The sequence below is a fragment of the Fulvia fulva genome, chromosome 6 (assembly GCF_020509005.1).
Source record: "Fulvia fulva chromosome 6, complete sequence".
Lineage (NCBI taxonomy): Eukaryota > Fungi > Ascomycota > Dothideomycetes > Mycosphaerellales > Mycosphaerellaceae > Fulvia > Fulvia fulva.
Window position 1 is genome coordinate 2,854,644 of NC_063017.1, and position 19,346 is coordinate 2,873,989.

General features: G+C 52.4%; 7 protein-coding genes across 7 annotated transcripts; 3 read left to right on the plus strand and 4 right to left on the minus strand.

Annotated features, from left to right (window-relative positions):
• Positions 1–410: 410 nt before the first annotated feature.
• On the minus strand, positions 411–2,034 carry CLAFUR5_07156 (Pre-mRNA-splicing factor sap61; the record flags this gene model as incomplete). The annotated part of the gene is made up of 2 exons (XM_047906304.1): positions 411–1,889; positions 1,945–2,034. The coding sequence occupies 2 exons, from the start codon at positions 2,032–2,034 to the stop codon at positions 411–413; spliced, it is 1,569 nt and encodes a 522-aa protein (XP_047763468.1).
• A 321-nt stretch (positions 2,035–2,355) lies between these two features.
• On the plus strand, positions 2,356–3,609 carry CLAFUR5_07157 (ATP-dependent RNA helicase fal1; the record flags this gene model as incomplete). The annotated part of the gene is made up of 2 exons (XM_047906305.1): positions 2,356–2,644; positions 2,696–3,609. 2 exons carry the CDS (start codon positions 2,356–2,358, stop codon positions 3,607–3,609), a joined length of 1,203 nt encoding a protein of 400 aa, XP_047763467.1.
• A 1,112-nt stretch (positions 3,610–4,721) lies between these two features.
• CLAFUR5_07158 (uncharacterized protein) lies at positions 4,722–5,081 on the plus strand (the record flags this gene model as incomplete). The annotated part of the gene is made up of 1 exon (XM_047906306.1): positions 4,722–5,081. The coding sequence occupies one exon, from the start codon at positions 4,722–4,724 to the stop codon at positions 5,079–5,081; it is 360 nt and encodes a 119-aa protein (XP_047763464.1).
• A 123-nt stretch (positions 5,082–5,204) lies between these two features.
• On the minus strand, positions 5,205–6,269 carry CLAFUR5_07159 (Lipid droplet-associated hydrolase; the record flags this gene model as incomplete). The annotated part of the gene is made up of 2 exons (XM_047906307.1): positions 5,205–5,699; positions 5,754–6,269. The coding sequence occupies 2 exons, from the start codon at positions 6,267–6,269 to the stop codon at positions 5,205–5,207; spliced, it is 1,011 nt and encodes a 336-aa protein (XP_047763340.1).
• A 1,996-nt stretch (positions 6,270–8,265) lies between these two features.
• Positions 8,266–9,443, minus strand: CLAFUR5_07160 (Delta(7)-sterol 5(6)-desaturase; the record flags this gene model as incomplete). The annotated part of the gene is made up of 2 exons (XM_047906308.1): positions 8,266–9,085; positions 9,142–9,443. 2 exons carry the CDS (start codon positions 9,441–9,443, stop codon positions 8,266–8,268), a joined length of 1,122 nt encoding a protein of 373 aa, XP_047762851.1.
• Positions 9,444–10,324: 881 nt separating this feature from the next.
• CLAFUR5_07161 (uncharacterized protein) lies at positions 10,325–11,755 on the minus strand (the record flags this gene model as incomplete). The annotated part of the gene is made up of 2 exons (XM_047906309.1): positions 10,325–11,134; positions 11,186–11,755. 2 exons carry the CDS (start codon positions 11,753–11,755, stop codon positions 10,325–10,327), a joined length of 1,380 nt encoding a protein of 459 aa, XP_047762852.1.
• A 1,103-nt stretch (positions 11,756–12,858) lies between these two features.
• On the plus strand, positions 12,859–15,912 carry CLAFUR5_07162 (uncharacterized protein; the record flags this gene model as incomplete). Its single annotated transcript, XM_047906310.1, has 1 exon — positions 12,859–15,912. One exon carries the CDS (start codon positions 12,859–12,861, stop codon positions 15,910–15,912), a length of 3,054 nt encoding a protein of 1,017 aa, XP_047762853.1.
• Positions 15,913–19,346: the final 3,434 nt, after the last annotated feature.

The window sequence follows — 19,346 nt, forward strand, 5'->3', positions numbered from 1 at the left end:
GCTCAGGCACAGCCTCCTGCTGAGTCTATGAGTAAACTCAGAGCCTTTTGCTGCAGGGAAAGGGGACGGGGGAGGCCCAAAGAATCCAAGAGCGCAGTGCTACTGCAGTCCGTCTCAGGCGCTGCATGATAAAAGCCAGGCGCGCGACGGCCAAAGACGTCTGAACTGCAGGATACCACTGGAGGAGCACCCACGTGGCAGTGTTCAAGCCGTGGCACCATCACGCAGCACTATGGGCACACGTGCAGTCCCGCCATTCGACACGTGAAGAAGCTGATGAGTCGCGGCAATCGAGGGGAGTCGGACAGTATGGAGGTCAGGGGTTGGCACATCGGGAGAAATGTGCTGTCGAGGATAAGCTCGCTGAAAGTACTCCAGCCCAGCCACAACGCCTCGTCTTGACAGTACTTTTACAAGAAGCCAGCCTTCTCCAAATCATCATAAACCTTCTTGGGCATGACATTTCCCTCCGCATCCTCCATCTCCACAACACCCTCTCCATCCAACCCACCCTTCTTCTCCAGGTCCTTTGCGCGGTCACGTTCCAGCTTCTCCCACAACTTCTCCGCCTCTTCGATCTTCGTAATCTCCCTGAAAAGTCCCGTGTTCTTCGTGATGCCCAGACATTGCAGGCCATAGATGTGCCTGGCTTCGGAGAAGTGCTTGTCGAAGGCGCGTCGTCCCATGTACACGTAGTTTCCACAGATCTCGCAGGGAAATTCGACGCCGAGGCCGTGGAGTTTGTAGAGCCAGAAGGGGATGGGTTTGCCGTCCCAGGCGAGGGGGAGTTTGAGAGGGTTGTAGATTTTCTCGCCGTCTGCGTCGTCTTCGTCCTCGGCGGCGCCGGTGGTGGCTCCCGCGACTTCTTGGTCTTCGGCGTAGAGCTCGGCGAGTTCTTGTTGTCGCTCCTTGTCGGTCATGCCGGCTTTGCGCTCGACGTTGACTCTTGTGTCTTCGCGTTCGGTCTTCATGGTGGCGGCTAGCTTGCGCACGCGATGCTCACGCTCTGCAACGGCGCGTTCTTTTAGTCGTGTGAGAGCATGCGATCCGTTCGCTGCACCATTTGTGGGTGCGCCCGCCATCTCTGAATCACCGCCGTTTTGCGCCTTCTCCCGCGCTTCTGCGTTCTTGATGTGCTTCTTGCCGGTAAGATGTGCCTTGTAGACGTTGTCATTCTTGAACTCTTTCTGACAGTCAGCGCACCATATGCCCTCGCCGGTACCTTCTGTGACTGGCCCAGTCGAAGTCGTTGCATTCGATGATGCCTGTACTTGCCAGCCTGGCGCCTTGTCTGCTTCCCATTCTTGCTCAAACTCATCGTCGAAGCTCCTGAACAGCTTTTCCAGATCCTCAAGGGGCTTCGTCTTACGGAGGAATGATTCGAGGTATTGCGCCAATGCTCCGACGTATGAGAAGAACTGGTCAGTCATCTTGTCCTGCCGGCTGATGTTGCATTTGGGAGGTGTGAATGCATCGAAGTTGTCCAGGTATTGCAAGTATGTGAGTTTCCGCACGCCTTTTATGCCGGGCAGGTTGAGGTACTCCTCGTGGAGCATAGTCAGATCGAAGAATCGTCCCGAAGCCTCCTCACCAGTGAACATGGCATCGATGTCGCCTGCGAAGCCGCCTGGGGGCCCGCCATCTTCCACCCTGTTGTATGCACGCTCGAGGTTCTCCACTGGCTCGTTGGGATATCGCTTGTGGTAGTCCTTGATCTTGCCGTACTCCTCGTAAAAGGTCGCATATGTGTCGCCTGTACTTATGGCCTGTACCTCTTGTAACCGTGCTGCTTGTTCTTCGTTGTAGATCTGCAGGGCTCGTTGCGATTGGCGTTCGATTCGTTCAAGGAAGTTTGAGATTTCGTGGTCGCGGATGAGTCGACTGCGGATCTGTGAGTTGTAAGTCCCGTTGTGGTAGCGTGTCAGTGACTGGGTGTATACTGACGTGCTTGGGATCTTCGCCCACTCGGTCTGCTATCGCCTGTTCGAGGCGCTCGACATCTTCGTGAATCGCCCGCAGGTCTTCGTAGATCATCGTGAAAGGCGCGAGCGACTCATCGAGATCAACTACTTGTCTAAGCCCCAGCAATTGCAGGCGAGTGCTTCAGTAATGGTTGAAGGACTTGAAGGAGATGTGTTGGTGTGTCGCGTGCAATTGTCTTGTCGCGGCAAGCTCTTTCTCAAAGTCCTGGGCTGCCTTCGAAACTTGTGACAAGGATTCTCGGATCACTTCCGCCCCAAACTTTGGACGCGACAGAAATCACCACCACTGCAGTCTGCGTCTGCGCCGTCTTGACCTTGAACATCGCCCTCCCCCCACCAACACAACCCCCCCCCCCAAACCACCACCGACAAGATGGCAGACGAAGGCATCGACCGCAAGGCCGAGGAGAAGATGGAGTTCTCCACGTCCCAGGAAGTGAGCGTGGCGCCCACCTTCGAGGCCATGCACCTGAAGGAGAACCTGCTGCGAGGCATCTACGCATATGGCTACGAATCGCCCTCGGCCGTGCAGTCGCGTGCCATCGTCCAGATCTGCAAGGGAAGAGACACCATCGCCCAGGCGCAGTCCGGAACGGGAAAGACGGCGACCTTCAGCATTAGTATCCTGCAGGTCATCGACACGGCTGTGCGCGAGACTCAAGGTACGATGGCACATGTCAGATAACGGACAAGCTATACTGACCATCACATAGCCCTCGTCTTGTCGCCCACCCGCGAACTCGCTACCCAGATCCAGTCCGTTCTGCTGGCGCTCGGCGACTACATGAACGTGCAGTGCCATGCCTGCATTGGAGGAACCAACGTCGGCGAGGACATTCGCAAGCTGGACTATGGCCAGCACGTCGTCTCTGGCACACCCGGACGAGTAGCAGACATGATTCGACGACGAAACCTGCGCACGCGACACATCAAGATGCTGGTCCTGGACGAAGCAGATGAGCTCCTCAACCGAGGATTCAGAGAGCAGATCTACGACGTCTACCGATACCTGCCACCAGCCACCCAGGTCGTTGTCGTGTCCGCCACACTCCCTTACGATGTCCTCGATATGACCACCAAATTCATGACCGATCCAGTCCGCATTCTCGTAAAGCGTGACGAACTGACACTCGAAGGCCTAAAGCAATACTTCATTGCAGTCGAAAAGGAGGAGTGGAAGTTCGATACCCTCTGCGATCTCTACGACACACTCACCATTACACAAGCCGTCATCTTCTGCAACACGCGCCGCAAGGTCGATTGGCTTACCGACAAGATGCGCGATGCCAACTTCACCGTGTCGAGCATGCACGGAGAGATGCCGCAGAAGGAGAGAGACAGCATCATGGGCGAGTTCAGGCAGGGCAACAGCAGAGTACTGATCAGCACTGACGTCTGGGCACGCGGCATTGACGTTCAGCAAGTCAGCTTGGTCATCAACTACGACTTGCCGTCGAACAGAGAGAACTACATCCACCGCATTGGTCGATCTGGAAGATTCGGACGCAAGGGTGTGGCCATCAACTTCGTTACTAGCGAGGATGTCCGGATTCTGCGTGACATTGAGTTGTACTACTCCACCCAGATCGACGAGATGCCGATGAATGTGGCAGATCTTCTGTCTTAGACGTGGTTGAGAAGCCGAGCCAAGAATGAAGGAGTACATACCTTCGAAAGGGCGACAGGAACGACATGATCTCGCGAGGCTACGAGAAAGCCGCGACCCGGTGTTACTTGGCGAAAGCGATGAAGTTTTGTGCTTACGGGGCGTACGGCCACTGGGGATGGAAATGGGCAGATATGATGAGAACGTGAGTCGAGGCCAATTGAGCCTTTCTATGATGGACGCTGACTCTCTGAAATGCAGACTGCCTTTCGAGAATCCTTTCGCCCGCGAGAATCGTGTCAAGCACTCCCGAACGTCCCACCGGTCAAGCTACAAGGTATGTTGATCGATTCGTGCTTCACTAACAGCCGTGATGCGTAACCTCGTAATGACTTCTTCGCGCTGCGGCCTTTCTCGATGGACTGGAGACGTCTTCGCGCGTACAACGATCATATTCCTACCTGTGGCCACGCACAAAACTGCGCCTGAAGTGCAGGGCATTGTCGGCGTTGTAGTGAGAAGACCATACCGGACCCCTTGAGTTGGATGTAGAACCCGCGCGCCGAATCAATCCCGTCTCCAGCAATCGTAGACGTGCCGTGCTGTTGCTACACTCGCCGTGACGGTTGTCGCCATTCGAGAGCATAGTGCGCTGCTTGAAGCGATCATACGGACAGTGCGCCGGTACGATTATACCTCCAGCGATCGTGGGCAGACTGTACTGCTGCGCTGAGACTCGCAGCCAAGGTCACCACTGTAAGGCTATGACGTGATCTTCACTTGAGCTGCTGAAGTGAATGAAGCGTGTCAAGCCCGTGAGCGCGCTCCTTTTTCCATTCACTTCACAATCAGCACATGCTGAGCACGTGGGTGGCACCATTCGTCCCAATGTTTGTTGTTGAGGTTACAGTATGGTGAGAATGCGCTCAACAACAACAATCTCTCATTGTTGCAAGTACAGTAGTAAGGATATACACTTCTGCGGCTGACTACAGAGCCGTTCACCACCACCACCGCCACCACCACACAATAACGCTTCGCAGACGACTTCAACTCACAAACACGTATCACACAGTAAGTTCCCTCCATCCCATCAAACGAGCACCCCCAGGCGAACAGCAGCAGAAGCAACAATGGCACCAAACGAGCAAGAGAGTCCACACCGCGCCCGCGCCGACTCTGTCATCGAGCTGAACGGCCTCTCCACATCACCACAACCAGCACCGCCGCCAGTCACCGATGCCGGTGCCGCTGCCGCACCTCCAGACATCGAAGCAGTGCCACTTGAGGCGGGCGCTGGCGCTCCGCAGCGCCACTACCACATCCCGCACTGGGTCTTCCAGCCCACTCTGCTCTTCCTGCTCGTGTGCTTGATCGCGGCACTCATCTACGCGTCATGCACGTATCTCAAGAAAGGGCATGAAACGCCGGGAGGACACAACAGGACTAATGCCACGAGTACGACTACCGCGGGAATGGCGACGTTGATATGAGAATGGGGTTGGGGCTGTGCATGAGGCGCGCGTTGGGCTGTGGATACATACGAGGAAGGACGAGGGTTCGACGGGGCTGGTGCGCGTGAGCGAGTGAAGAGTAGAGCATGAGGCGCTTTTCTACTACAGTATACTATCGACCCAGGCGGCGACTTCTCCCGCCACTAATCTCCCATGCTCCTCATTCAACGAGAAACAATGGTCCATGCCATGTCTATCGATCCTCATTTCCACACCACTGTTCGCCCTAGCTCCAATCACCCTATCCCTAATCTCACTATCAACCCAGTAGTCATTCTCGCCCCAGTAGAAGAACAACCTCGCAGGTTTCAAATCTTCCTCCGTCTCCCCTTCACTTCTGCTGCCCCAGATTTGCGTTGGATGCCATTTATCGTGCTTGATGGAAAGCATCTCGTCATGGGCCATGAAGGCTGCTTGCCGGGCTGGCATCCCACGAGCAGTCTTGATGACGGCTTCGGTGACGGTCACGTAAGTTTGCGAGGGGCTGTCGCCTGGTGTCAAGGTCTTGGCCCAGTTCCAGAGGGCGAGCGGGATGAGGCTTAGGAGACACGCGGCTAGTTGAGCTAAGACGGGGAGGAAGGGGAGAGCGAGGAGGTTCTGGAGGGTGCGTTAGTGAATGTGGAGGGAGATAGAATTGCAGAGGGTGCTTACGCTCATGACCTTTCCTCGTGGCGATTTCGCTATATCGACGATTGTGGGGAAGAGGCAGACTCCGCCGATGATTTGAAGGAGGTGTTGATCCTGTGGATTCTTGTTGATATGGTCCCGCCACCATGTCATGACTTCAAGGAGCATGTAAGACCCAACAGAATGGCCCATGAGCACAACCCGCACAGGCTCGGTGATCCGAGATTCGTGTTTGACGCGACTGACTTCTGCGAGGAGCTTGTATGTTACTCCGTCTATGACTTCCTGCAAGCTATATGGCGGGTTGTGGGCCATTCCATTCGCTGGAGCATGCATCTCAAAGCCGATGTAAGAAGCGCCGAAGACTGTGACCCCAGCAGGATGAAGGTTGCCGTGGATTTGCTGGAGGAAGTTGCGGTAGTATTCGACGAAGCCTGGGTTACCGGGGAGGAAGAAGATGAGAGTCTGTTTAGCCGATGCACTGAGTGACTGCTCGGGGTTGAAGCGTATAGTATCCTGAAGTTGGTTGAGATGTGCCATTGTGCTTGAGGCACCGAGGAGGGACAAAGGGAGAGACTAAGGAGAGAGCACTCAGCTGGGTGCGAGCACGACATCTTGCGATTTACCTACTGTGATGATTTTAATGGAACATCATGTGTTGTTGATGAAGCAAAGAAGTTCAAGCAATGTCGAGATGAGGTGCGAAATGGCCTGCGGCCGAAGCTCGGAGGCGACTTCGGACAGGTCGGCGCGGGAACGAAGTCGACAACAGGAAGGACCGACATGGTATGATTTCTAGTGACAAGGTATAAACTCTTAAGCAGCCTAATTACCATGAATACAGGTAGCCTCACCAGATCCTCGCGAGCGGCTGACCAAGCTTAATCGCTCTCTCCCAAGCGCAAAGCCTCGCTTCGAATGCGTCATCGATCAATTGTCCATGCTGAATTGAGAGACAGCCCTTCCAGTCGATGTAAGTCCGGATTCCTAAAAGTCCAGAGCCCGCAGTAAAGAAATTTCTGGTATAGTAGAGTCTCGCGTAGTGGTCTCGCCAGTGACTGTTGACTTGAAGCTGGACCGGGGGTCTGTAAGACTTGTCGATTTGGACAATGGCCTTGTCTACTTCGAAGAAAGCCTGTAACACCAGGCTGAAAAGCTTTGGTGAAAGGGAGTGAACGCGTTCCATCAAGTCATCCATACCGTGCAATCACCTCAACGCAGCGACTAAGCCCAGCGTCGTAACGATTCCCGGAGGATCGCTTTTGTGACAGCCCGACGGTATTTCCAAGGTAGAGTTTGCGCCCACCGCTGGATGATGAAGGTGTTGTAGTACTGGAACGTAGTATGCCTGAAGTAGAGTCTCATATAATGCTGCCGCCAGTAACGATTGATCTGCAGTTGAACCGGAGGTCTGTAAGATTTGACCACGATAACGGTCTCCTTGTTCACTTCGAAGAAAGCCTGTAGTATGACGTCGTACAGTTCCGCTGGTAGGCTCTGGATGCGATTCGCCAGGTCGCTGCTCATCCTCAGATACAGAAGCCCTTTGGGAAAAGGCCGATGAGGAATTTCCTCTTGATAGCGTCCCAATACAACTCCTCATGCCCCCCCCCTCCAACGATCGCGCCCACCGTCCGAACAAGGCCAACGAGATAGGCAGAACGAACCTATCTTCGCCGTAGTAGCGCTGCGCAAAGTGCTCCCTCCAGTATCGATCAACCTGAAGCTGCGCCGGTGGCTTATATTCGCAACTGAGTTGAACACAGCAAGGTCCGGGCTCAAAGACAGCTTTCAATATGATATTGAAAAGCTCCGCCGGAAGTGTCTGAACCAAGGTCGGGAGGTCGCGCATATGCCACCTTCCTCTTTCCCCTCAGACGAGGGCCTTGTACCAGTGAGTACGAAATGCCTTGGCGTGTATGAGGAGATGTTCAAGGGGCAAGGATCTCATCCACAGTACATGGATGTGCCGATCGTTGTACCAGAGGAAATTTCGCTGATAGTAAGATTTTGCGTAACAGGCCCGCCAGTACTGGTTGATCTGCAATTGTATCGGTGGTCGGTAGGCAGGTGTGATATTGCACCCCGTATCGTCGAGTTCGAAGAATTGCTGGAGAATGATGTTGTAGAGCTCTGGTGGCAGGGCGTGTACTGCAGTCGCGAGATCGTCCATGTAGACTCTTTCGGATGTGCAGAAGCAGAGAATTGTTAAAGATCTGCTCAGTGCGTTCGCTGACACATGTTCACAATCTGGCTTTCAAAGGTAAGCATAATGACAACCCACTGACGGTGGATGGCTGAATTCGCGACTGTTCGCATTAACTTTCAGATCTCTGTCGTAAATTGCCACGAAGCTGCTCTGGCTTTGAGCTCTCAGAGGCAACCCAAAATGATCGCTCTCGACTTGGTAGTGCAAGATATGGTATCTCTTCCCTTGCGACCGTTCACTAAACTGCTGTCCTTTCACCTGGAATTAAAAGCCCGGGGTCCCAAAAACGCCTGAATGCTCCTGTTCTTCGCTCTGCAGCTGACTGATCTATTGAACCTTCTTGGCGACGCTCTCTGGTGGGCCATAACTCCTGTCATCCTTGCCTTCCACCTCAATCACCTTCTGCTCCATCTCTTTCGCTTGTCTGTTCCACTCGTCCTGACTCATCTTGGTCTCCTTGTAGAAGAGCTCCATGTTTGGCTTTCTGTAGCTTCCACCAAGTCTGTCCCAGAGAGTCGTGAACTGGCCGTAGTTGTAGTTGAAGTACAAGTGGTGCATTGTGTGGCATGCGGCGCCGTTGATCACCGCGCTGTTGGCGACATACTCTCCGTCGTGGATCATAACCGTCCAGATCTGAATGAAGGTGAAGAGCGCGATGTAGGCGAACTTTTGCAGTGGGAAGATGAATGGGAAAAGGTGGTATGGCACGCTTTGGCTGTAGCCGTCGAGAGGGTGGAAAGCGTGGCTCGCGTATGGTGTTGGCATGATCCACTTGTGGTGTGGCTTGTGCAATGTCTTGTAGATACGCGGGTGGTGCAGACCGCGGTGGATCCAGTAGATGCAGAAATCGGTGAACATGAGGAACATTGGGAATTGGATCCAGTTGTATAGTGATCCGAATGTCTTCAGCAGGGGGTGCTCGAAGCCTGGGTTCGTAGCGCTGTCGTAGATGAAGGAATAGCCGCGGACTTCTGCAACGAAGAACGGCACTGTGAAGATGGCCATGATTGGGATCGATTCCATGGTCTGTCGGATTTCCATTCGCATCTGGTTCTTCAAGTACTTGGGATGTTGGAAGGTCGTCTTATCGAAGACGAAGACATAGCTGATGGTGGCGCAGAAGAAGTATATGAAGAGACCGAAGATGCTACGCTGCCATGAGCTCATTGCTGTCAGAAATAGCCTGTCTGCCTCGCGACTCACCATGTGATAACATATAGCGTGATGAACTGTCTCCAGATGTTGTCGCGATCCCACTTGCTCATGTACGCATAGTCGCTCGGTTGTATGCTGAAAGACGAGCTCGCGGGTGCATATTGCCAGCCATTGGTTGTGTAGCGGCCCTCGTACGGCGACGCGTAGGAAGAGTTGACGGCGTAGCCCTTCCAGCTGGCGGCGATGGGGCTTATGGGGGCGAAAGAGGTGACTGCGGAGGATATGGGGAGGAGGTTCGCGTATAATCGATCGAAGACGAAGGTGTCGAGGACCTCGAGTACGACGTCCATTACGGTGGTTCGGCGGCGGCGGCGCCTGTGTGATGGCGTGGGAGCTCCCTAAGCTTACGGTGGTGGTCCCTGTCAGATGCAGATGCTGGTGCTGCCGCTGGCGTCGTTTCTCGCGATGGTGTGGCAGGCTGGTGGTATGCAGATCAGAAAGCGATTATTGGTGTGTGTTCAAACGAATGCAAAGGTGGTGAAGGAGTGTCGGCAGCAGAAGGATGAGGATGAGGGTGAGGGTGGAGTTTCGAGCAGCCAGCTCCGAATGTCGAACCACTTTGGCAAATTTCATGCGCGCGCCTAGTCTGATCAGGGTCCGGTCACTGAGCAGGGGTCTTGCATGGCCTGATTGATTGGTCGATGAGAAAGCGCACATCACAAAGACCATCTCCCGAGATGTACAGTATGCCATGTTGATATTCAAAGTACAAAGGGGCAATTATGAGAACACCATCGTATGATGAGGAACACAGTCTCGCCATTGTCATGTGTCTACGAAGTGGGATTGACGTGCCGAGTATGTGCTATGCTGGGACCCATCTTGGAGAGCTCAAGTCTCGTAGGCGGAGGGCACGTTTCGCTGGAGCATGCACAATTGGCCTTCTCATGCCGATCAGTCGCCAACGGAAGCCAGCACATCTTGTCGACAGCACCCGAGTCAACATTCGCTGTTCGAGCTTGGAATCTGGACATCCATCATGAATAAGGTGCTTCGACGAACATCGGTCTCACAATTTCACACTGACAAGAGAGATTGTTGCGTCGCTGCAACGTCCAAGTGGAGTTTGTGAGAAATGAAGGTCCAGCAAGAAAGACAGTTGCTGAGATACATTGATATAGCTTCGTGATAGCAACATTACGACTGCTTCATTACACGTGCTCCTTTCCCCTTATATGCGACGACCGTAGCTATGTACACTCTTGTCAACAGTCTGTTGAGCGATCTTCTTGAGTACAGCTCCACCCCCTGAAGTAAGGTCCGGAATATCGCCAAGGTCTGGCAGATCGCCAGTCTCTGGTAGCTCAATAGTGACCGAGGCGGCATCGACCACAAGAGGCGAGAATGCGAAGCAAGTGGCATCGCCAGACTCAGCATCCTGACCAGAGCCGATGTAGAAAGACTTGTCAAGACCACAAATGTATTGAACTTCTGGAGCGAAGCCGGAACCAGTGCATGTAAGACCGCAAGTGCCATCCTCATTGGCGGCGATTACGCAGGACACAGGCTTGGTCTGGTCAGCATCGGCACCATAGGTAATCAACAGAGGGTCGTTGTCGCCTCCCGTCACGTCGAGGACCTCGCCCGTGGTGAAGAATGCCGTCTGTTCAAAGGTCCCCTGGTCATCGCCAATGGTCAGAGCGCCATCCTCTCCAAGGCTGAAGACGGTGGCGAGCTGAGCAATTGCCTGGGCAAAATCGATGGGCTGCTGCTGACCAACTGGCCCACCCTCCGTAACGGGATCGATTGTGGCATAAAGACCGTTAGGGATTACTGGGCCAGGAGCATTGCCAAAGGCGAATTGAGCGTTGCTGCTCACGATGTTGAACGATGTTGGAATAGCAATAGGGCCTTCAGTGACCGTAGTCGGATCGAGAGTCTTGATCAGAATGGTTGTGGTCGTCTCAGTCTTTGTCGTCTTGCCCTTCTCAATCGTAGTGGTGCTAGTAACGGTAGGTGCTGTTGTGATTTCCTTGCATTTCTACAGAGCTGTTAGCTGGACCCTGCCAGAAGCATCGTTAGCGGAACGAACCTTGACAGTGCTAGTCTGAGTGATAGTAGCAGTCTTCTTCACGGTCGTGACCGAAGGCTTGATAGAAAGACACTTGCAAGCCTTAGTCACGTCGGCGCGCTCTTTGTAGGAGTTCATGCACGCTGGCTTGGTTGGCTTGGCTGGCTGGCCGTATGGCTGGCCATAGCTGTGGTTCTGTCTCTTGAGAAGAATGCCCTCTGGGTCGAGCTCCGATGGGACATCAGGGATGACAGTTGGTGCCTTGCAAGTTGGCGCCACAGTCACAGTGGATTGGGTCTCAGTGGCGCTAGTCGAGGTCACAGTGGTCTTCTCTGTCTTTGGGACCGTGATTGTGGTGGTGATCGTAGTAGGCTTGCCGCGAACATTCTTGGTGTTGGTGTACTTGGTGACGATGACAGTTGTAGTGGAGGTTGTGGTGGATGTAACAGTCTTGCCAGCGGGCACGCCCAGGTAGGAGCTACAGTACGGCGTGGCCTTTTGAGCACACTTGTTGTCCGGGCATTTGGCGCCGAATGAGTGAACGCCGACGACGGCTACGGCCAGAGTGGCCAGGGTGGAGACTTGAACCATTCTTGAAAGCGAGTGTGGGTGACCGGTACGACGTTGATAACGAGTGTGGGTGAGAACGGTTGCTCCTGTGTGCTTTGCCTGGCTGTCGTGCAAACGGTGGGGAACCAGATCGCCTACCTATATATCTTCGAAGATCGAGCAGTCTGTCGGAATAAGCGACATGACTGCTGGGCAATATTGTGCTCGACAGGTACCGCAGCGGCAAAAGCGACACATGTGTCTAGCCTGTGTCGAATTGGGCGTCTTCAGCCAGCCTCGAGGGAATGGTCAATCGTGGACGGCCTGCGACCGTTGCGATTAAGATAGACGGCGTAGCGGTTTCTTGGCACAGTGCATTTTATCGTCCTGCTGTGCCTACCAATCGGGTCGCGATGCAGGATCCGCGGGTGCAGAGATGCTTGACAATATGATATCGTGCTGCGATAGACGTGGAAGGAGTGCAATGAAAGGAGTGCTGTGGCGTCCACGAGGCTAGCCAAGTTGGTAGCTTGGAGGAGCAGAGATGGCTGTCTCGTTCCCTTGTGCGCTGCATAGAGCAACTCGCAAGTCCCACCGCTTGGTGAAGTGTCGTGGAGCCAGATGCTTGAAGGCTCTTGCCCAACAACTTACAAGCCGTCGCCAGGACTTCCTCGAGAAACAGGCGCACAAGCGGCGGCAAGCAACGTGGTTCAGGAGAAGTCTCGCGTGGCCATGGTGATGGCAAAGCCGGAGCTGCACGGCGCTTCTGTGGCTCTGTGACTTTTCAGGTACATGTGCTGTATCGGCTGTCGAGCCACGAGGCCATACTATCTTTTGCATCGCATGGACGAAGGAACAATGCCCGGGCGGGTGGAATCTTACATCAAGTTACATGTACCGCCCCTGCGATAGAGTTTGTCGACACCGGATCTAGCCGCTGACCAGGCACGATCACGTGTCGCTTAGGTCGAGCAGTCGAGGTGCATTCTGCTATACGAACAACACCCGTCGCTCTTATATCATAAACGCGGATGCTACCCGGATAATCACTGGTGAGCTTGTGGACACGGACCCATCATTGTTGAGGACATCATAGAGGACTCGATTTGGCTCTCGCTTAATTTATCTTTTTGTCTCGAAAATGCATGCATGACCTCGGAAAGATCCTCGCGTGGCTGCCGTTCAGGCAAAGTGTTCAACTGCTACTGTCGCGTGTCCTACAACAACCATCACTGAGCGCTAACTTGTCCCGCAATCGGAGCGCATACGCTGGTCAACAATGCAGCAACGAGATGTATAGGGTGTTGCGCGATGTCGTCGTCTTCTTGTGCATCCGCGGCGCTATCGGCACAACTGGCAGCAATAATACGACAACAACAACCACCGCCTCGGTGCCAATATCGAGCAAAATATCACCCTTGGGCACGTCGCTCGGCAGTACTGCGTCGTCTTCGCCATCCGTGAACGCAACATGTCCAAGCCGGACAGCAAATTATATCACGCATACACTCCCGCAAAAGTGTCTTCGGACTGATCGGGCGCCTCACAATGCATCAAAGGCACACGAGACAAATGTCACCGATGTCTCGACCACAGTGACAAGTACCACGACAGTCATTGAAGTCGTTGACACCACTACTTTGGCTGCATGGACAGGATCCGTGACGGTTGGCGCTAGCGATTCAGCCGCCGCGACTGCACAGGATGACTGCCTGCCTACGCCTCCGACAGTATCAGAGGTGGCCACAAGTACCATCACCGCTGTCCGAGAGTCTCCAACAGAAGAAGAGAGCGAGTCGCCACTAGACAATGCGAACTTCCTTTCCTTCGAAGACTGGAAAAGGCAGAATCTGGAAAGGCTGGGACAGTCGCCTGAAAATATCGGTCGAAGTCAGCCCGCGAACCCCCATCGTCCACGACCAGGCATCAACAACGCTCTGGATACGCTGGGGGAGGAGAGTGAGATTGACCTGGACTTCTCTGGCTTTGGCGGAGCTGTCCAGCAACCTGTTCCCGACGATCCTCGAGGTGGCACCGCTTCCTCTGCAGTACCTACGGTTGATGTTCAACAGGGCGGTCATGCCGTTCATCGTTCTAAAGATGCTGGCAAGACATGCAAAGAGCGAACCAACTATGCTTCTTTCGACTGCTCAGCCACTGTTCTGAAGTCCAACAAGGAACTCAAATCCGCCTCTTCGGTTTTGATTGAGAACAAGGATAGCTATGCTCTGAACACCTGCTCTGCCACTAACAAGTTCTTTATTGTGGAGCTCTGCGACGACATTCAGGTGGATACTATCGTGCTGGCCAACTACGAGTTCTTCAGCTCAACGTTCAGGCATTTTCGAGTGTCTGTCTCAGACCGTTATCCAGTAAAGATGGAGAAGTGGAAGGAGCTTGGAACCTTCGAAGCAAGGAACACGCGAGAGATTCAGGCCTTTCTGGTAGAGAATCCTTTGATCTGGGCGAAGTATCTCCGGATAGAGTTCCTGTCACAATACGGGACTGAGCATTTCTGCCCCATCAGTCTGCTTCGAGTTCATGGGACAACGATGATCGAGGACTACCGACATCAAGAGGATTTTGCCAGAGGTGACGATGACGATGAAGCGGCGCTTGAACCAGAAGTCGTACCGATCGCGCCCATCGCACAGGAGCCGGCAACATCGAGCGACTCTTCGACCGTGGAGGCTATCTCATCTACTGTGGTGGCCGAGTCCAAGCCTTCGGCGGGAGAGCCCCAGAAGCAGGCTGAGTCAGAAGAGCGTGCTGCAAGTCAACCTGGATGGGTCGAGAAACTCGTACCGAACGCTGCGGCAGATCTCAACGTGACCGGAACGATGCAGGTTGGAGCTTACCAGCCGTCCAATGGCAATATGACCTGCGAGAGCCCGACCGTCACATCCGGTGTCGAGGCTACCTCGGAGTCTTATAAGATACCTGGTCTATCGGGTGCTGTAAGCCCATCTGCAGAGCCATCTTTTTCTCCGGAAAGTATCACGGGCGAAGAGACTCCAGCTTCTGCCGCAAAGGAGACGAGTAACAGTACAAATAGCACGGTGACGTCTGCTTTAACCAGTCTACCGCACATTGCATCGACTGGGCCTGAGCAATCGCCCGAGTCGCAGATTCCGGGAACGTCATTCTCACCAGTGCCAAGCTCGGAGACGCATAACAAAACTGTACCAGAAGGTACTGTACCCGACGCCGCTCTGCACTCTGCCTCACCTATTGAATCTATGATCGCTCCAAACAACGTTACGACTACACCGCCTTCTGCTCAATCGGCGACTTCGACAAATCCGACTCGTGCGGTGGCTTCAAGCACGGCTAGCGAGAAGCCTCCACAGCCATCGAGCCAAGAGTCATTCTTCAAGTCGTTCAACAAGCGCCTCAATCAGCTCGAGGCTAATAGCACACTGAGCTTACAGTACATCGAAGAGCAGTCACGTATCCTGCGCGATGCATTCAGCAAAGTCGAAAAGCGACAATTGGGTACTACCACGAAATTTCTGTCTCAGCTCAACGAGACAGTCATGGTGGAGCTGCATGGCTTCCGCCAAGCATACGACCAGCTCTGGCAAAGCACTGTCCTGGAGCTGGAAAGTCAGCGAGAGACCTATCAGCGTGAGATGCTTGCTTTGAGTTCACGTCTTACAATGGTAGCCGACGAGCTCGTTTGGCAGAAGAGAATGGGCATTGTGCAATCTACCCTTCTACTTTTATGCTTGGCGCTCGTCCTGTTCGGCAGGAATGGTAATACCCTCGAAGTGCCACTGATGCAGTCGATGATGAATCGCTCAACGGCGGCATTGCGAGCAGGCTGGGACTCACCTCCTAACAGCCCGTCCCCAGACAGCCGCAGCCCTGTGAGCCTGTTCAGGCGCAAACTTTGGCGAGCTAGTACGGAACCGACTGTGGAGCCGTGCAATCTGACCGACTCTGAGGCTAGTCGCCCACAGAGCAGAAATGGTTTGGATGTGCACGACGAACCTCCATCGCCGAGGACTTCTCACGGTGACTTTGAGGATGATCGGGCTGGTGGTGACAGTTCACCAGACCTGCAGCGGCCGATACAGGATAGCCAACCCTCATCACCTGAGAAGAAAAGAAAGAAGCGGCCGAAGAAGCCACCGAACTGGCCTCAAGGACCGGGGCTGGGGCCCAATGGCAGACCGAAGAGTCCATTGGCACTTTAGATGATGTTATGATACCCTGTTTGAATGTCTAATTATTCTTATCACCTTCTGAATCAGTTCATACATGTTCATAATGATGCTGCTTGTCACGGGCAGCCCGCGACCCCCCACTGTAGCTGCGTCGGCCCGGCTGAACCGCGGACCTTCCGCATCGGGTTAGCGCGGCTTGGCTTTGCTTTATAACTTCGCCGCGCCTCGCGCTCCTCTTTCGTAGCTTCGTAGAACAACAACTATCTCGTTCGGACCCTATAATACGCGCGCCCTTACAGTTTGTTCTACTACCCTACCTAGATCGCGGATCTAGGTAAGGGACGCGTAATAATAGGAACAGACAGAACCGTAGAACTCGAGAACGCGTAGAGTCGTATTAGAACACAGAACACGGTAAGGCGCATAGCGCGTAGATGCCTAGAGAACGTAACGTAGCGACATTATTAGTAGGTAGTCGCGCGCTCGTAGACAGTCAGGATATAGGCACCGTTACGCCTCCCCCGAACCTAGATAATATGACTTTATAAATAGCGAACGGCGGTATACTACCGCTACCTAAGCCTAAGGGCAAAAGTAAGTAGCGTATATCTCTTTTCCCCGACCTCTCCTCTTTCCCTTAGAGTTAGATATAGGACGACAACCGGCGGGTTATAGTAGACACCGGTGTCGCGCTATAATAAGAGATTAATAAAGCTTACTAGAAGGCCTTCAAGCGAGAAGAAGGTAGTAAGATTGACTTTATAGAACTGTTCGAGTTCAAGCTCGAAGAGAACCTAGGCGGCGACCTAGACGAGGTGTATCTATTACTCGACGAGGTAGAACACATTCTCGTATCTGAATACTAGAATGTCACCCTAGACAACCTTACGACCCTTATATCCTAACACCTGAAGACTACCTACGACTTCGTACTATAAGTAGTCAATACGGCGATTACTAAGGGTAGACAACTCGATATAATAGAGCGAGCTAACGATCTCTAGAACACCTAGTATACTACGCTATATACCGAATACGACCGTGTCTATAAGATACTACGAAGTAAAGAGCTTATTATATAGAAAATAGTAGTAGATCTTAAGAGTAAGAAGGATTGCGACCTAGCTAAGTTATAAGAGCTAGAGAAGAAATATAAGGAAGCTAATAACCTATATAAGTAGTTTAGCGAGATCTACGAGAAGGAGAAGAAGAAGGTATAAGATGCTAAGGTGAAGAACCAGGCCCTATAATAAGAAGTCGATGACCTAAAGGCTCGGCTTAAGGTAGGAGACACTATATAGAACGGAGGTAGGGGCCGCTTAGGCCGCCGAACCTCTCGTTCCCGCCTACGCGAGACCTTACTCGAGTAGCTATTACGTAGGTATCGCGAAGCTACTAGTAGAGGTAGCGGTAGCGGTAGTAGTAATAACGATAGAGACGACTATAACCGTAGTAACAATAGCCGAGGACGTGATAACGACCGTCCGTAACTAGGACCTAATAATAGTCGTAACTCGAGAATACGTAATACCCGTACCTAGACACTACTAGTTAACCTTCTAGAACGTCTCTTTACTATTAACCGTACCCTTACTCGCGGCATAGAGATCGGCAAGGGTATGCCTAACCCTAAGTACTTCAAGAACGATAATGACCCTAATTTCGATAGCTAGTATAGTAGTGTTCTCCTAAAGCTAACTATAGCAACCTTCCGTACTAAGGTAGATAGTCTACGCTTCGTATATAGGTAGACGTAAGGTGATCCTTAGCGAAGTATTAAGCCGAGGATCCCTATACCTAGACAGTAGTCCTTTAACGAGTTCAAGACTAGAGAAGAGTTGTTAGATTAGATAACACGCTAATATAGTATACGTAATAAAGGAACTAAGGCTATAGTTAATATTGCTACCTATAAGCAAGAACAAGGCGAAACCTTTATAGCCTTCTATATACGCTACTCGAAGTTACGCGCCTAGATGTTATAGACCGATAAGACCGAGCTTATACTATTCCGTAACCGAATAAACCGTAAGTACTTTATTAAGACCTTCGGCGACCGCGAAGTTGACCGCCGCCTAGATAGTATATAAGACGTTATCGAGGAGTACACCGTACTAGACGAGAGCTTCTACGAGACAGATTAACTATACCCGTAGAAGGAGCGCCCCTATAGTAATAGCAACTCGAACGGTAATAGCGGCTAGAACAACTAGAATAACGGTAACGTAGTTACTAGTACCGCTACTAGTATAGTAGGTGCCTTAGTATAGCGCCTACTATAGTACGCTAGTACTAAGAAGAAGGAGGATCTACCGATATATCTATAGAACCTACCTACGCTTAACCGTAAGTAGCGCGAAGACCTTAAGAAGTAGGGTAAGTACTACCGCTACCGTATAGATTCTTACGTATCGACTAACCCTAAATGCCTAATATATAGGTACGATAGCGACTATCGCCTACCGCGTCTACGTAATACTACGCCGAATCCGAACGCGAACCTCAGTTCCCTAGCCGCCGATCCGTAGTAGGGAAATGGCACGACCGCTACCTAAGCGTAGTAGATAGCGGTCACCCGAACTTCCTAGGACAGAAAGAGTATAAGATTAAGAGACACGGAATGTAAGAGACGGTAACAGACTATAGTAAGGAGCCTAAGATATCGGTATACGTACTAGATAAACAATAGCTAGCTATATAGATAGATAGATTTGTTATTCCCCTATTCTAGGACCCTATCCGGCCTATATAGGTATATATCTATTGTTATATACAAAGGGAAACCCGAATAGGTGAAAACCCTTCCCGCCCCCGACTACTCCTTATCTAGTTTAGCTTTCCCTCTAAACGTACGTAGTCTATATCACTACCCTGTTAGCCCCCGCTCCTAGCCGGTCTCGTCGCGCTACGTCGTGTCCTCTCTTCCTATACTGTTCCTACTAGGCGGTACTGTTCTAGCTAGCCCTTCTCTAGTATCTAGTTCGTAATACGCCGTAGGTCCTTAGCGTTATTAAGAAGTGCCCTAATCGTCCGGTTCCTCGCCTTTACTATCTACTCCCCCCTTCCTAGTAACCACCTCGGACAGACGAGGAGTACGTACCGTACGTTCTAGGAGCGATAGCCGTAAGGGCAGCTAGTATTCGTGTATCCTAGAACCTTCCTCTATAATAGGTACCCCTAGAGGCCGATATGTTCGCTTTGTAGTTAGGTTGCTATACTACTCTATGCCCTCGTAAGGCGGTAGTAGATAAGCTTCGGGGGGTGCTTGACCGCGGATTTTATAGCTAACTATTCCTTAGGTTGTCCCGCTAGCTAAGGGCGTCTACTATGCCCTACAACCTAGTTGTTCTACCTCTCTTTCTATAGTTACTCTACAAACGATTTCTTACCTTCCTATTGTGTTACTAGCTATTCGTCCCTTACCCGGTAGTTCGGCTCGTTTCCGGGTCGAATGCCCCTATACG